This window comes from Indicator indicator, chromosome 30 (genome assembly GCF_027791375.1).
Source record: "Indicator indicator isolate 239-I01 chromosome 30, UM_Iind_1.1, whole genome shotgun sequence".
Lineage (NCBI taxonomy): Eukaryota > Metazoa > Chordata > Aves > Piciformes > Indicatoridae > Indicator > Indicator indicator.
In genome coordinates, this window is record NC_072039.1 from 580678 (window position 1) to 597340 (window position 16663).

The 16663-nt window shown below is 52.1% G+C and overlaps 1 protein-coding gene across 3 annotated transcripts in view; it reads right to left on the minus strand.

Annotated features, from left to right (window-relative positions):
* The window catches only part of ACACA (acetyl-CoA carboxylase alpha), a 105438-nt gene that overhangs the window by 75586 nt on the left and 13189 nt on the right, over nucleotides 1-16663 (minus strand). For all 3 annotated transcript variants that reach the window (XM_054394135.1, XM_054394134.1, XM_054394136.1), the window contains 18 exons: nucleotides 16418-16499; nucleotides 15694-15792; nucleotides 14710-14816; nucleotides 13925-14035; nucleotides 12957-13166; nucleotides 11891-12061; nucleotides 9696-9857; nucleotides 9286-9449; nucleotides 8252-8402; nucleotides 7626-7729; nucleotides 6755-6836; nucleotides 5536-5681; nucleotides 4319-4469; nucleotides 3058-3192; nucleotides 2311-2457; nucleotides 1624-1812; nucleotides 983-1083; nucleotides 402-490 (listed from right to left, as the gene is read on the minus strand). In XM_054394135.1, coding sequence (XP_054250110.1) covers nucleotides 402-490; nucleotides 983-1083; nucleotides 1624-1812; nucleotides 2311-2457; nucleotides 3058-3192; nucleotides 4319-4469; nucleotides 5536-5681; nucleotides 6755-6836; nucleotides 7626-7729; nucleotides 8252-8402; nucleotides 9286-9449; nucleotides 9696-9857; nucleotides 11891-12061; nucleotides 12957-13166; nucleotides 13925-14035; nucleotides 14710-14816; nucleotides 15694-15792; nucleotides 16418-16499 — 2401 coding nt within the window. The remainder of the gene's footprint in view (nucleotides 1-401; nucleotides 491-982; nucleotides 1084-1623; nucleotides 1813-2310; nucleotides 2458-3057; nucleotides 3193-4318; nucleotides 4470-5535; nucleotides 5682-6754; nucleotides 6837-7625; nucleotides 7730-8251; nucleotides 8403-9285; nucleotides 9450-9695; nucleotides 9858-11890; nucleotides 12062-12956; nucleotides 13167-13924; nucleotides 14036-14709; nucleotides 14817-15693; nucleotides 15793-16417; nucleotides 16500-16663) is intronic.

Here is a 16663-nt window from a genome sequence, read left to right on the forward strand (position 1 = left end):
AAATAGATCTGAAGTATTTTTAGGCTGGGGCAGGTATTGGGCCAGGATAAAAGAAGAGCAGAGCAAAACCTGAACTACTCGAGAGCCAGAGCTTCAAACTTCACCAGTGCTTCATTGCCATCTTGTGCCTGCACACAGCAGTGCAATGGATTCACCTCAGCTCTCAGTCTCAGGCTGAGCTTTGAAGTTTGCTCCTGGTATTTTACAGCAGGGGCAAGCAGCTCAGTGACTTTATTTACTCCATCTGATTTTCTTACTGTAGAATTTGGTAAACAGGCAAGATGGCATTCAGCAGTGTGGTGAATTAAGACATTTTGATTCTTTCTGCAGATGCTCAGAAATCAGGAGCCTTCAGGGAACAGAGGAAGTTCCTCCAGCAATGCTGCTGTGCTGAGACTCACCATGCTGGAACTGAGTCTCCACCTTCAGATACTGGCGGAGCAGATCCATCACCACTGCCTTCATGTGGCCCCGAATGCCACTCCGGTATCTGCAGAAGCAACCAAGTCAAAGCTTCACTGAGTGAGGTAGGCACAGCCCTGCTGCTGAGGGCCTGCCAACACAAGTGGCAGAGTGCTTACAGGGAGAAGTGGTCCTAGCTCTGGGGCACCTAACCTCTGCCGTCACTGCCGTGGGGCAGCACAGCTCACTGTGCTTTGCAGCAAGATGTCCTTTCCCTTCTGAAAATGCTCAGAGCTCCAGACACTGAACGGCACAACACCCCCCAGCAGCTTGGTGAAGCAGCCAGGGCGTGACCAGTGTCAGGACAGAAGGGAAAGCTCTTTTCCATCCGGCAAAGGGAGAAAGAGGAAGGATCTGATGTGTGCTTCACACAGGCAGCCAGGAGCCAGACACACAGAGCCCTCCTGCTGCTGGCTCTCTGAGGAAAGCAGGGAGGGTCACTCTAGTGCTCATCTGAATGAAGACAAGCAGGCTGAGGTCTCTCAAAGAGCAGCAAAAGAAGAGCCAAAGGCTCCCTCACCTCTGCACGAGCTGCACGATGCTCTGGGTGTTCATGAAGAAGACCTCACGCTCTGACTTGCGGTTCAGGGTGGCTGCATGGCTGTCCAAGATGTTGGCAATCTGAAAGAGAGCAGCCACTGACAGCCCCAGCCCTGGATGGCTGACACCCAGCTGAGAACCTCCAGACACAGCAGAGCAGAGCTCCAGCAACCTCCAGCAGAGGCCCAAGCCTTGAACTGCTAAGGAAGCGAACAAGTTAACAACAGGAAGATCAAGGCACAACATCCTAGACTGCAGAACCCCTCCAGCACCTCTCAGCTGCTCAGGCCTCCCTTTGCTGGCGTCCCACGTTCTGAGAATGATGTTGACACCACAAATGGCACTGCAGCATATGGCCCAGGCAACAAAACCAATCAATAAATGCCCACAAGGCCACTTCCAAGATGCCTGTTTAAAGCTGTCCTGAGCAGGGAACAGCTACCCTTCAGCACAGAAGGGAGGCAAGCCCTAAAACTCAAGTGATACAGGCAGGTCTCTTTCAGCATAGATCCCACGTTCAACCACACCTTTGAGGTCCAGCTGACCTCTAGATAATTCAAAGGAGCTTTTCTCTCTCCCCAGCACAAACCAATCCTTATTCCTCCATGTGTGGCTGAGTACCTGCTGGCTGGGAAACTGGCAAAGCACTGAGGTGATGTTGCTGGCATACTGAGCCATTTCCTTCTTGATGGACTTCTCTACGTTGGGTGGGATCCGGCCAGAAACACTTGTCATGATGTCCTGCAGCTCCAGCAGAGGCAGAGAGGGATCTCTCAGTGTCTTCATGAGTCGCTCAACCCAGCCCTTCACCTAGGGAGAGCCAAGCCAGTGCAGAGGCAAGCATGAAGAATAAGCAGCAAGAAGGGAAAAGAGGAAAAGCTTTTCACTGAGGTATTTTTTAGCACTGGTTTATCACACAGCCAGGCCAGGGACTAAAAGAGGGAACCAAGGCAGATGACAAAGCTGCTGTGTCACCTTACACCAAAGCTGTCTCAGACTCATCCACCTTCAGTCCTCCTCCCTCTGGGTCTGCCACCACAGCTGGCTATGCACACAGCAACCTAGTACAAGGCTGCAGGCACAAGCAGTAAAGACCAAGCTCAGCTCTTTGGTTTTGGTGGCAGAGATGGGACCCTCCCCCCTCCTCTCTGGTGAGACTGTCAGGAAGTCAAGGGAGGCCAAATGGAGCTGGCACTAGCAGGGCAGCGCTGCCCCAGCTCTTGGTCCTCTGCCCGTGACACGTGAATTGGCCACCCCAACCTTGAGCTGAAAGGGTCCTTGTGTCCCTGCAGCAGCAGGAGGTGGTACCTTGCTGCCAAAGAAGGGCTCTGGCAGGCAGTAGCCATTCATGATGTTCACCAGGTTGTCCAGGACGCAGTGGAAGATGCGGTGCAGCTTCTCTCCCTGCAGCGCGGTGCTCTGGATCTGCGGCAGGGTGCCCGTGTGCAGCTCCGCCTGCAAGCACAGCCACAGCTCCCTCTCACCCTCCCTGTGGGGCACAGCCACAGCTCCCTCTCACCCTCCCTGCTGGGGCACAGCCACAGCTCCCTCTCACCCTCCCTGCTGGGGCACCACCCTCGGCCAACACCCAGCCGCCCTCCACTGCCTGCTCAGAGGAGTGGAAATGCATTTGGCTAAGAGGCAGACGAGATCAGAGCTGGACCTGTGACAGCTGGAGTTGCATACCAACTCCTGTCCTCCCACAGAGGGTCACTTAAAGAAGACTGTATGAGATTAAAAAAAAGTTAAACCAATGTGCATAGGATTCAAGCAGACAGAAAAACCTGGGCAGCCTCCAGTGCCCTGGAGAGCCATCAACCCACAGCAGAACTGAGGGAGGAAGAGAGGAATGGTGCAGAAGCTTAGCATGACTCAGAGAAAGAGACATCAATGAGTCCTGGTCCTCATCTGGAACAAACAAATGGCACAGTGACAACTGCAGCACTATGGACAAACCTGGCACTGGCTGGGCACAGTGGCTCACCAGGTACCACTCTCAGAATCAGTCCCCTCTTGCAAAGACATCAAACACCTGCACCTCCTGCAGCTTCTCACCTGCTGAACCCTGCTGGGATCATCCACTTGGAGCTTGGCAATCACACAGCCTGGATCCAGGGCTGCCCCTGGGCGTTTGACATAATGGATGCAGCCTGACTCTCCTGCTGTCAGTGTCATCACCATCTTCATCACCTGCAGCAATGCAAACAGGTCACACACTCAGCTCCCATGCTCCCAGCTGGCTCTGGGCTTCTGAGCCAGCAGCCAGTGTCCTGCCACAGACAAATCTGCACCAGCACCTTTTGTATTCAAGCTTTCTCAAAAGCTTCCAAGCACACACTGGGAACCCATGCACCAAAGTGAGCAGTGGAACAGAAGTGATCACACAGCAGTGCAGCAGGAAGCCACCCTGGAGAGCATCACCTGCTCCACACTGCTTGGACCAGCAGGTACTCAGGAAGGACCCAGAGGATTCTTTCTAGAGATCACAGATCTCAGACTGCTCCTCACTAGGACGCTTCCTCTGATCAGCCATGGAAGCTCCTGCCTTTGGAGGAGGAGGGCTGGGGATGGGGCAAGAGAGCCTCACTGTACCACTGCTGTACTATGTACAACTGGGAACACAGAAATGGCTCCTTCTTAGCCATGTCTCTCTTGCAGCATAAAAACACTTACAGCTAATACCTGGATCTCTGTCTTGATATTTTTCTCCTACACATTGTCCCCAGCTGGTTTAATTGCCCCTCTGTCAACACACACCCTCCCCTCCCTCAAATCTGCTTTGAGCCTCTCACTCCTACACAATCCGTTGTGCTTTCCTCACAGGGATGCAGAAACTGGTCACCCTCCTCCTCTACAGGAGTTAAGTAACTGCCAAGGCAGAAGGGAGGAGTACTGCTCATCCCACCAACTTGATAAATGATCAGGTAATCAGAGAAGTCCTCATTTGTTACTTCATCTTGGCACAGAACTCTTCTTCTGAGTCTGTGTTAGCACTGAGCAGTGGTCTGCAAGCAGGCAGCTGGAAAGCACAGCACACATGGGCCCCACTCCACCCTGGCCTCACAGCAAGATGATAACCATGGTCTCACTGCTGAGAAATGGTGCTCAGCACACTCACATTTCAGTTCTATCCCCACTCTGTCACTCTCACTGCTGCCTCCTGCATTAGTCCAGGCCAAAACACAGACAAAATTTGGAACCATCTCTCATGCCCAACTCCCAGTTCCAAAGCATTCAACCTTTTGTTCCAAAGCATTTAACATCCCATTCCCCATCTCAGCTTCTGCCTGGGCAGGCTCAGCTGAGGCTCTCTCACCTCTATCTCTGCAAAGCACTGGCCTGCAAACACGTGGCCCCCGTCCTCCACCACGTACTGGATGAGCTTGCCTGCAGAGGGGGAGCGCAGGATGGAGGGGTCGTTCTCCTTCTCGAACACACAGGTCTTGTTCCCTATGGTGATGCGGTACCTGCCAAGGACAGCACACACACTGCCACAGCCCCTGGCAAAGCATGGCCAGGCCACAGCCATTCTCTCTTCCCCTGTTCTATTGCAAAACCAAACCAAATCACTGCTCCCAGCTCTTCTGAGCGGCAGGGTACAGCCCTGCACCGCACGGCTCAGATTAACCACAGCAAAACAGGACTGTGGAAGCCAGGGGCCAAACCCAGGAAGGAGAGCCCTTAGCAAGGCTGCCCATGTGTTACTTTTGTGTTTGTCTACCAACAGCTATCACTCACTGTTGGAACCAGAACCAAAGAGGTTCAAGACTTCCTATAAACAAAAGCTGATGCTAGAGGAGCTGACCCTGCCATAACACAACACTGCCCAGAACACACAAACTGCCCAGCTCCTGCCAGATCCTCCTGTACCCAGAGCACAGCCCGAGACAGCAGGATGCAGCCCTGCAGCAGAGAGCCTGAGATTTTTATAGCATTTTCCAGCCCACAAAGTTCCCAAGCTCTGTCTGTGCTCCTGACCAGATTCCACAGAAGAGAACTCAGCAGAGGGGGCAGCAGGTCCCAGCCAGGGCTGGACATTTGCTGACCTATGATCCCTGCAGGGAATTCTGATGGGAAGCACTGAGATTGAATCATAGAACCATAGAATGGGTTGGGTTGGAAGGGGCCTTAAAGGTCATCCAGTTCCAACCCCCTGCCACAGGCAGGCAGGGACACCTCCCACCAGTCCAGGGCAGATATGGAGTTTCCAGGAGTTTAAAGATTTTCTTCTTTTGTTTTCTGTTTGTTTGGGTTTTTTTCTAGTCCAGGAGGGCACTTTTGAAGAACCATCAGGAAAATAAGGACTTCACATTGGTCCACATTCAGACCTTCCCTTCTAACAGCAGCCAAGATCTGTTCAAGTGCAGGTAACTCCTTCTAAACCATATCCATGAACTCTATCCATAATGCATCCAGCAACCTCCTCCTAGGGGTGAGTTCCACTCCCTGCTCATCATTGGGAAGCACAAAATTACAGCTACATCTAGTAGTGGCTGGGGGTAAATGCTCAGCACAATCTGGAGAGGTTGCTACCTGTCCACTTCTTCTTTCATGTAGGTGGTGTAGCTGCTGCCATCGTAGGAGAGGAGCAGGCCTCCATCACTCAGGCGGTGCACATCCACCTCCACGCAGGAGCTGTTCATGATGACCACGTAGGAGTTGGGAGACTGCCTGGTCACCTGCAGAGCCACAGGAATGGTTGGCACCACAGAAGATAGGCACAGCACTGGCAGTGCCTTGGGTGCCCCAGCAGACAGTTCCCCATGCACTACCAGAGCAGGAGCCAAGAAAGGGAATAGAGCCACTTGTCCTCGTGGGAGATGGGGGAAAACGATGGCAAGAAAATTGGGATCACAAAGCCGAGCACCCAGCAGTCAAGAGATGGCAGAATCTTGATTTAATCCTCTCACACTTAAGCATTAATTGCACAGGTTTGATTATGCAGTCATGGACTATTTCTCCACCCTGATCTCCCTACAAGTCAGCCATGCACTGAAGCTGCAAAATGGATGAGATGATCTGGAAGCAAAAAGCAGCTGAAGCTCTCCCAAGAAAAAGGCAGCCCAGCACAGTCTCTGCCACAGAGTTCCTGCCTGCAGCTGGGTAAATCACTTAAATCATGCTTCAGCTGCTGTTCAGTGTCTATTTCTCATCAAAGGGGTGCCAAGATACAACCATGGAGGTGCAGGACACTTAGAGCTGCAAACCCCAGCACATGGTCATGCTGTTGGAAACCTCCCCACAGCAGATCTGCCCCAGGAAGCTGATGGAGCTTGCACAGCCAATCTTCAGTCTATTATTTCCCAAAACTCTGCATGCTTGGTTGTGCAATCTCTAAACAGAATTTCTGACCTTGTTTTTTTGCACACAGCAAAGAAAAAGCACCACTGACAGGCAGAATTCCTACAAACCTGTCATGCTGATGGAGCTAGGCTCAGACACCCCAAAGTGGAGATCTGGTTATCCAGAAATGTCCCTGAAAGCTTTGCTCAACAGACAGCAGCCTTTGCCTGTAATAAATTATTCTTCACCCCATTCAAAGCATTTCTTGACCCCAAAGGGTTCCAATGTTTACAGAGACACTGCAGTGGAGAGAAGTGATGGGAGACTGTGCTGCCTTCTGAGCCCCACCAAAGCAGAGCCAAACCCTGAACTGTTCTCCTTCAATAACTGCACTCATTCCAAAGGTGAAGGCAGAGCAGCCACACAAGCAGCCACTCCCAGCCAGGGGGCTGCAGGCTGGGCAGGGTACCTTCAGCACATATTTCCGTCCTTCATAGATGAGCTCCACATCCACAGTGTTCAGCAGAGTGTGAGCAGGCAGCACCTGGCCCCTTCAAAGAGAAGCACAAAACAAAACTGGTCTTGCTGAAGCCACCAGATGGCTCCCAGGGCCCCAGGCAGGTTCTAAGCATGCAAAACTTGGGAAAACATCAGCAGAGATGGGAGCAGGCTCCTGAAGTGTCTCCTTAGGAGGGACACAGCCAGCCCATCTCTGCAGCCACCCAGAGCAGCTCTTCTCTCCCTTACACCCACCCTCTGCTGCCTTAGAGAAGGGGCTGCAAAAGGAGCATCACAGCTTCAGTTACGGAACTGGGGCATGGCTTAGCCCAGGCACAAAGCCCAGGGCTCTGTTTAAGTACAGTTCAACCAACAGGACCCTGAGGAAAAGAGCTCCTGAGCAGCCCTGCCTGGGTCACACCAGGGTTAGGGTTATGACAAACTTCCCTAGAGTGCCTGCTCTGCCTGAAAGCCAGCAGGAGCTGACAGGTTTCCAAGTAGTTTTCCAAATTCAATTGATCCTCAGCACAGGAGGAAGACAACATTAGTGACTGAAGGCTCACCAGTGTTGCCCCAGCAGCATAGACAGAAAGAACTCCATATCTGAGCCATTTCTTGGAGCCAAACCTGGCAGAAGCCAAACCTGTGCAATCAGCAGGGGTGCCCTGGGCAGGGGCAGCTGCCAGCTCCCCAGAGCCACTGCAGGAATGGCAGCCTGGGCCCAGAGACAGGCAGCAGGCAGCAGGCTCTGTGCATCTCCAGGCTGGACTTGAACACAACTTGCAAACCCAAACTCATGACTGTGTAGCAGTTACCTTAGCAGCTGTCTACAGCAATTTTACCTTTCTAGAGAGTGCAGGAAGTTTGAGACACTGTTTCTGAAGCTCACATCAGCCACATGCAGAGCTCCACACACCACTCCCAGCATGGTGTCAGGCCTTTCAGCCTAGAAAGCAAAGACACAGAGCACAGTTACAAATGCTTTAGCTTCAGGCCATGCTGGACACCCGCCTGAAGAATCAACAGCCTTGGCTCTAGATGGTCATGGCCAACCTCAGACCATTCTGGACACTCACTTGAAGCATCAACAGTCTCAGCTCTCCTGCTGGTTCACAGCTAACCTCTCTTTACAATTAAGTTGCAAACACTACACAGAAGCAGCTCTTTCTCTCTCTCATATTTTTTCCTTGCTGGATCAAATCTTCAGGCTCCATCTACACTTCTACCCTCCCCTGCCTCAACTCCAAACCAAAGGAGCAGCCTTAACTCACACACCACTAAGATGCTTTTCTGGCCAACTTTACCACCACCTTTCCCTGACAGGGATGACCTTGATTTAAGGCCAGGGAAAATGTTTATTCATAAACTACAAATTAACCATTCCAAACCCTTGTCCCCTTGCAAGCAGCATGCACCAAGCCTGCCCCCAACTCCCTTGCCCCTCCCTCCTGTGGAGCCAGCAGCTGACCTGGACTTTCTCAGCTATGAGGCGGTCCAGCCAGCCTGTGTCAATGCGGTTCTGCTGGAAGCTTTCTGTTTCCAGCAGCTTGATCAAGTACTCCACAGTGGTTCGGAAGTCCCCTCGGATGGACAGCTCCTTCAAAGCCACCACCATGTTTCTGAAAGAGGAAAGAACACCTCTCACCTACTAACAGTAACCTGCTGGTTGGTAACTCTTGGTGGCTCCCCCTGAGCTGCTGGGAAAGAGCAGTCTGAAGGTAGCAGCAGAAGAGAGCATCCACTAGAGGCAGGGTCTGTGTGACATGCTTGGGAATGGAAGAATATTCAGAGAGTCACAGACTGGTTTGGGATGGAAGGGACCTTTAAAGATCACCTAGTTCCAACCTCCTGCCATAGGCAGGGACACCTCCCACTAGATGAGGTTGCCCAAAGCCTCACCCATATTGATCTTCCATCTGCTGCTGGTGTGCACAAGAGCAGGCCAGCCAGCATCAGCCTTGGGACCAGCACTTTCCACTGCTACTATCACCCAGGCACCTACCACATGGCAGAGCAGCCGTGGCCATCCCACCCCAGAACGGGACAAAGGAATGGCTCTGGATGAAGAGTGGCATGGATGGGAGGTCAGACAGCTCTGTCCCATGACCTTATGCTTTAATGTTCCACACCACGTAAGGACACTCGAGGGTTTATAAACCATTGTAAGGCACTGGCATAACAAGCTCCAGTGTCTGTCCTGTCAGAAGCCTTGTGCCTGAATGCTGTCACAGAAGGACTTCAGCACAGTGGTAGCTGTTTCATGCCCCAGCAGCAGGTGTACAAAGCAGGAATGGAACAGAAAAAAAATAATAAAGACAATGATCCAAGAAGTGCAGACACATAGGCATAATACAGTGGGACTGCGAAGCACAGCAGGGTGAGAAGCCTGAGCAAAACAAGGTGAAGAGGGACATTCCTTTTCCTACTGCTAGGAGTCACTTTGGATCCAAAAGTACAAACTCAAGCAAGCTGCAAGGCTCCAGGCCTGTTCTGCCTACTCACGAGATGGCTTCCTCTCGGTTCTCTCCCCAGGAGAAACAGTGACCAAACTGAGAATCAGCAAACTCATGCAGCCCTCCTGCAGCAGCCACGCTGAAGTAGCCCCAGACGTTCTTATTGCTGCGGAAGTTCAGCTCCTGCACTGTGCCAGAACTGGGCTTAAACCCCTGTTAAGACAAACAGACACTGCTGTGCCTCCTACAGAACAGGCAGAGAACCCAGAACCGGGGAGGTGGTTCCAGGTCTGGAGGCCACAGCAGCTCCTGAACGTGAGACACGCAAGGAAGCTCAGGCTGTGTCTCACCAGAGCCCACAGAAGGATCAGCTCAGTGATACTGGGGAAGAACCCTCCCGACCTGCTGGCAGAGCGCTGAGGGTGGCAGCAGGCTGCAGGTAGCAGGGCAGGCACTCACCTCGTCGGGGTTCTCGCTGGTGATGCGTGCGGCGATGACGTGGCCGCGGGGGCAGGGCACATGTGCGGAGTTCTCAAAGTCAATAGCTGCATCCCCCCAGGGAGAGACACCATACATCACCCGGATGTCCTTGATCCTGTGCAGGGGAATCCCCATGGCAATCTGGGGAAAATAGGAACAGGAAAAATAATAAGAGAAGCTAATGCCAAGTTTCTCTCCCATTCCCAGAGAGCAGCTATTCCTTGAAGAATTCCTTCCCCAGTTCCCTGTGGGAACACACAGGCCTGTGTTCTGCTGGGAGCCTTCTCCATCCACACCCCTCCAACATTCCTGTTGCTCAGGACAGCTGAGCTCTGTGCAGGATCCACCTTAAGCCCTTCAGCCACTGTTTACCACTGCCTGATGGAAAGGCTCCAGAGGAAGCTGGTCAGTGCCAGGTCAGCTAGGCAGGGGCATGATGAGGCCTGTTCAAAATACACTGAGGGGCCAATGAGACAAAGTCCCAGTGAGAAAGAAGGTCCCAGTGAGGCAGAAGGCTCCTAAGTGTTTAGAGGAAACTGGAGTTTTATAATTACAAGCTGGAGAGAGAGCAACCTGCAGAAGTGGCTAAGGAGTGAAGTCCTGCATGCTCTGGACGTTAGCTGGGAGGTTTTTACAGCCTCAGCTCAGAAAGGCTGAGCTTTATCTTAACCACTGATCTCAGCTGGGTATTAGCCACACACGCACAGGTGAAAGACCAAACCGGTTGCAATATCCATGTGCTTCCATGAAATTGCATCTAGCACCAGCAGCATGAAGAGCAGTGCCCAAACTGCAAGGAAAGCACCAAACAAGTGACCAAACTCTCAAAGCCTGGAAAATACAGACAGGGAGCTACTGCTGAGAGAAGGCTCAGGCCAAGGCCAAACAGCCTCCTGGCACAACGAAGGTGATCCTGAGCAGCCTACAAGATGCTACAGTTCAAATGTTTGGTTTTCTCTACCATCCACCCAATAAACTTCACAATGCAAACAGCAGGAAGAAGAATAAGCCCAGAAAAAGAGCAAGAGGGTAAGAATAAGATGAGCCACAGCAGAAGCAACAACAGCTGTGTGCAGGATCCTTGAAGGTTTCCCTCCTCTCTCTGGAGCTGAGCACAACAAAAAGCCAGAACTGCCACCCACTGCCATGACCTCCACTTGAAAGAGCAACACAAATTCTTGTCCACTTTGCCGCTTTCAGTACCTGATCATCAGGCACAAGTCCTGGTTTGCAGACAGGCTAAAAGCAGGAACCTTAGCTGGAGGAGGAAGCATCTGCCACAAGTGAGGTGGAAACAACTGCTAGGGACTGCTTATCACAACTAAAGAGCCCCAAGTCACTTTCTTGAACTTCAAACAATTGCTGAACCTGATGAAAGATAAAACAAACCCCAACTGTCTGCTCTTTTCTCCCCTCCTTGTAATCAGAAGCTCTGGGAAGAGGCTGTGGTCCCTCAGAGGCAGAGTGGGCGATGCCCTGCTCGCAGCTGACACTGCGTTAATCTCTCCACTGGCCTCAGAAGCTAACTTGTCTGACAAAATAATTCCAGAGCTTAAAGCTGAGCTGCTCCTGGCTGAAGCTTTTTGGGACAGGCTTTTTGCACACAGCCTTGCCTTAACATTAGTTTTCCCACCTCTGTGTTTTGTTCCCCTGTTGCTTCCCTTCACACTACCTGAGCAGTGCAGGAGAAACAAGCAGGAAATAGCCTCTCTTTGCTTCCCAAAGCAGGAAGAGCCAAGAGGCAGAGCTCTGACTTAGTGAAACAGCCCCAGCAGAAGGAGTTCATCTATACCCTGCACTGCTGAATGAAGCTGTGCTTCAGCCACAGGAGATAGATCCCAAGCTGAGAAAGCACCAAAACTTTGATGTGGGGGAGTCAAGTATCACCCATCCACAGACAGCCCAGCTCCCCAGCACCTTCTCTGCCTTCTCTCCTCTCTTACTACCAAGATCCTGCTGGCTGCATCATGCCAGGATAAGATCCAGCTGCACGCAGACCCTGGCTGTGACTCAGGCAGACCCACACAGAACCTGGCTGTGACTCAGGCAGGAGCCTGCCCCTCTGCTTTACTGAGGCTTCAGCAGAACAGGTTTTTCATGCCCAGGCTTCAACATATCACAGCCTGAGCACTTCTGAAAGCCTCAGGAGGACCAGGCCTGGGCACTTGACTCACCTGGAGCTGGGCTGCTGGCAGGTTGACATCAGCAACCATCTCTGTGCAGGGATGCTCCACTTGCAGGCGGGGATTCAGCTCCAGGAAGTAGAAGCTGCCATCCTGGCTGTACAGGTACTCCACGGTGCCTGCACTCACATAGCCTACCATCTTGGCAAGCTTCACTGCACACTGGGACACAGGGAAAAAAAGAGTGTGGGAATTCCAAGCTCAGTTACCTCTGCTCTGTTCACCCAGCCCACCCTCTCCAGACATTTTTGCTGGCATTCTGAAACAACCAAAAGCTTGGACCAGGCCCAAGAACTGCTCAAAGCAAAGCACATGGCACAGGAGTCTTGGTTTCCACATTACTTCATTCACCATTTACAGAAGGCAGAGCTTGAAGCAGATATTTATAACACTCAGCATGAGACAGAAATACGACCCCAGCAGCTTGCTTTTAACACAACAATAGACACTGAGAATCACAGAATCATTTTCGCTGGCAAAGCCTTTCAGGATCATCCAGTCCAACCATCCTCTACCTCTACCCAGGCTGGTGCTAGACCATAGCCCTCAGCACTGCATCTCTGTATCTTCTAAACACCTCCAGGGATGGGGATTCAACCACCTCCCTGGGGAGCCTGTTCCAGTGTTTGAGAACCCTTGTGGTCAAGAAGTTTCTTCTAATGTCCAACCTAAACCTCTTGAGGTACAACTTGAGGCGGTTTTCCTCCAGGCCCACCACTTGTTGCTGGGGAGAAGAGACCAATCCCCACCTGGCTCCAGCCTCCTTTCAGGGAGTTGCAGGGAGCCTCCTCTTCTCCTCTTCTGCAGAAAACCCATTTAAAGCAAACTTCCCACCTGGTTGTGGGCTGCCTGCATTTTGAAGGGAGCTTTGCAGCTATTGGTCAGCACTTGCTGGATCAGGTTGGGAAGGGCTGAGTGATGCCCACACACAGCACCTTACCACACACAACCCTGCACAGCTCCCCTGGAGCACACGGCGCTCTGGGTGACACCAAAAACGAAGCCCTACCTGTTTGTGGAGCCAGAAGGAAAGGAGAAGCTGCAGAGCCACTCTCACCTGCTCCATGTGCTCAAAGACCACGGAGGTGGCGATGGAGGCCGGCGCCTCCTCAATGATCTTCTGGTGCCGGCGCTGCACAGAGCAGTCGCGGCCGAAGAGGGAGATGGCATTGCCGTACTGATCCGCCAGGATCTGCACCTCCAGGTGCCGCGACTGCTTGGCCAGGCGCATCACGAAGATGGGCGAGCCTGGCACCTCGGCCTGCACCTGCAGCGGGGCACCAAACACCAGAGCTCGCCGGCAGCGCCTGCCCCGGGCACAGCCACCCGCGGCAAAGCAACACCCAGAGCCCCCCTGGGCCCCTCCAGGCTGCACACAGCCTGCCACAGACTGACAGACTGCACTGGCTTGCACGGGACCCCCAAAGGTCCTCTTGGGCACCCCCCTGCGGTCAGCAGGGACACCTGCAGCTGGAGCAGAGGTGGCGGGGATGTAATTAGCGTCACTGGCACGCCTCTCAGCTCTCCTAAATCACCCAGAAACGAAGGAGGCCTCTTGTCCCTCAACATTTTTGAGGCACACTGCAGATGTCCTCCATTATTTAGCACCTCCAGTGATGTGGTTAAGTACTAACAGCAACTCTCTGCTCTTTTCTCCTTTACCTCGTACAGCAGAGAAGGGAGCAGAGAGGGGGAAGCGATTAGTAGCCCCCTGATTTTGTCCAGGGGGGTTCTTGTGTTGTTTATAAAATGTATATATATATAAGTACTGTATATTTTGTATATATTCAGTTTATTGTAGTAGTTTTAGGCTGTGCCTAGAAAATTTTCCACCTCCAGTGATGTTTGGCATTTGACAATTGTTTTTGATCCACAAATACCCTGAAACTCTAACAACCTCCTGAGCAGGGCATGAGCTCATGAGCCAAAGAGCTGAATGTCTGCAGACTTTCACAGTCAGTGGTCTCTGAAGCATCCAACCGGAACACTTAGAACAAGACAGCACAAAACAACAGCAAAAGTTACCTGTCTGAAGAGGTTGGGGAAGTCATCTGCATTGTTAACTTTCCTAATTCCTTTTCCTCCTCCTCCTTCAGAAGCCTTGATCATGACAGGGTAGCCAACCTCCTCAGCAGCCTGATTGAGAGGCACAGACAAACAGGGGTGAGCACAAAACCCAGCAGAGCCCAATGAAAGGATCCTTATCCCCTGCTGGTCTGTGTCCAAGCTTCCATGGCTGCCTCTACTTAGCAACCGAGACATGAATGGAGTAGACACCAAATATTCCAGTCTGAGAGGGTGCCTGTACTCGGAATAATCAGCAGTGACTTTGTGCCTACAGAGAACTCAAAGCTCTCCAGGTGCTCACCAAAGCCACAGAAAAGCTTCTGTGGAACACAGAAATCACTGGGCTGGGTCATGTGTGAAAATCACATCCCCTACCCCCTCTCTTCACAAAGAAACCTCCCAAACCCTGCATTGTGCCAGGACTATTTCTTACTCTACGAACCTGCCTCAAAAAGAAACTTAACAAACCCTTAAATCAGTTGGGATGCCATAGGTCATATCTAAAACACCTTCCTCCTGCATCAGAAACCTTTCATAAAACACAACTTTGCTCCCATATTGGAGCTCCTTCTCCTAAATCTCTCCTAATTCTGCAAGGCTGGGCCCAAAGCTGATGTGTGAAAGATCCCTGCCCACTTTCCAAGTCTCAGTGCTGTGAGGCTGTCAGCCTGGCTCTGGTTTGCACTGCCATTACAAACTGAAAACTCAGCCGTCCCCGGGTGCCTGCAGCAGGAGCCCCCTACCCGCAGCCCATCGTCCGCGTCCTTCACGTAGCCCTTCTCATACAGCTCCTGGGGCACGTTCAGGATGCGCTTCTGAAGGTCGTTCTCCTGCCAGTCCACCCGAAGACCTGAAACACAACCACCAGCCCAGCTGACCCTGCTGCAAGCCTCACTGAGGACTCACACCTCAAGCACTGGTGAACAAACAGCAGTCACAGCTCCAGAATTCATCCTGACACTCCTAGGGGGTGCGGAGCAGAGCTTCTCATCCAGCAAATTCTAACCTCCTTCATCTACCTCCTGCAGCTGTGAGGCACAGGCTGTTGCTAGAAGGGGGAGAAAGGTGTCCTAAGGAGCAGCTGAGGGAGCTGGGGGTGTTCAGCCTGGAGAAGGCTGAGGGTAGACCTCATTGCTCTCTACAGCTCCCTGAAAGAAGGTTGCAGTGAGGTGGGGTTGGTCTTTTCTCCCCAGTCCCAGGTGATAGGAGGAGAGGATTTGGCCTGAAATTGTGCCAGGGGAGGGTTAGGTTGGAGATGAGGAAAAATTTCATTCCTGCAAGAGTGGTCAAGGATTGGCACAGGCTGCCCAGGGAGGTGGTGGAGTCCCCATCCCTGGAGGTGTTCCAGAAACCTGTGGCCATAGCCCTTGGGGACATGATAGTGTTGGGTTGCTGTTTGGACTGGATGCTCTTGGCAGGCTTTTTCCAAACAAAACAATTCTGTGGTGTTCTGATTTACAGCCTTCTGGAAGTGCAGAGAGCTTCCCTGGGTGTGTGCTCCAGACTCCACACGATGTGCAGGAACACAGCTGCACTCAGCCTAGCAGCACCTTACACAACACCTGAACTTTGCTGACATCTCCATATACATCACAGTCACTATGCCTAAGCCTCAGAGAATACAAAACCAAAAGTCTAAACAAATGGAGCATCTCTTGGAACACCTTTTTGTGCACAGTCACATTCAAAGACCAGAATGGTGCTGACAAACACAGCAATTTCCTTACCACTGCCACTCCAAGGCAGAGTGGGAATGCCAGCAGTCTGAGCCACTATTGAAGAAGCGATTTTATCTCCTAAGGCCCACATGGCTTGGCTTGGAGGACCTGCAAAGAGCAAAACCAGTGCATGAGGGAGACACAAGAGACCAGACAGAAGGGAAACTTCCAGAAGTCTAATTAAGCCCCATGTGAGAGGGACAAACACCCTCTGCAGAGCTGCTGCACACCACACCCCCACCGGTGTGAATCACCACTTCTGAAGCAGAACTGAGAGCATTCTCTGTACCAGCCAGGAAACTACAAGCAAACAGACTGCAGGACTCTTGTACAGGAAGGAGGAAAAGGCAACTGAAGCTACAGCAGCACCACAGACACAGCACAGCTTGGGCAGTGCCCATCCAGTTAACAAAGTCTTGGCACACTCAGTGTGTGTCCTCCAGCCTGCCCTCACAGGCTGGGAACTGCCATGGGTTTGCACACCACATGCTGCTGCAATCAGAACTCAGTGCCCTCACACACCCAGCCCCCAGCCAGCTCCTTTATCCTCCATGACTGGCAACAGCCTGCACTGGCAGGCAGCAGAGTCCTGCTCTGCCTGCTGGAAAGAACACAGCATCAGCCTTGCACTTGTAGACCATACCTCAGGGCTCTCTTGAGGATTTTCTATCTCACTAAGCCTACTCATCTTAAAAAAAGGCCCAGACATCAGATCAGCAGTGCAGGTCCTCACCCATGAAAGCAATCCCATTTTTGTGGAGAAGCTCTGGCAGTTTCGGGTTCTCAGACGCATGGCCCCAGCCAGCCCACACAGCCTGCAGAAGAAAATCACACACTTCACTCTTTGTGTGAAACAAGCCAGAGAGCAGAAATGGGAAGCATGCAGATCCTTCAAGCCTTTCCTCTCCTCACTGAAAACAAGCCCATGACACTCACAGACCAGAGCAGCCTCTGGAACTACTTAGTTCAAAGGGCTGGA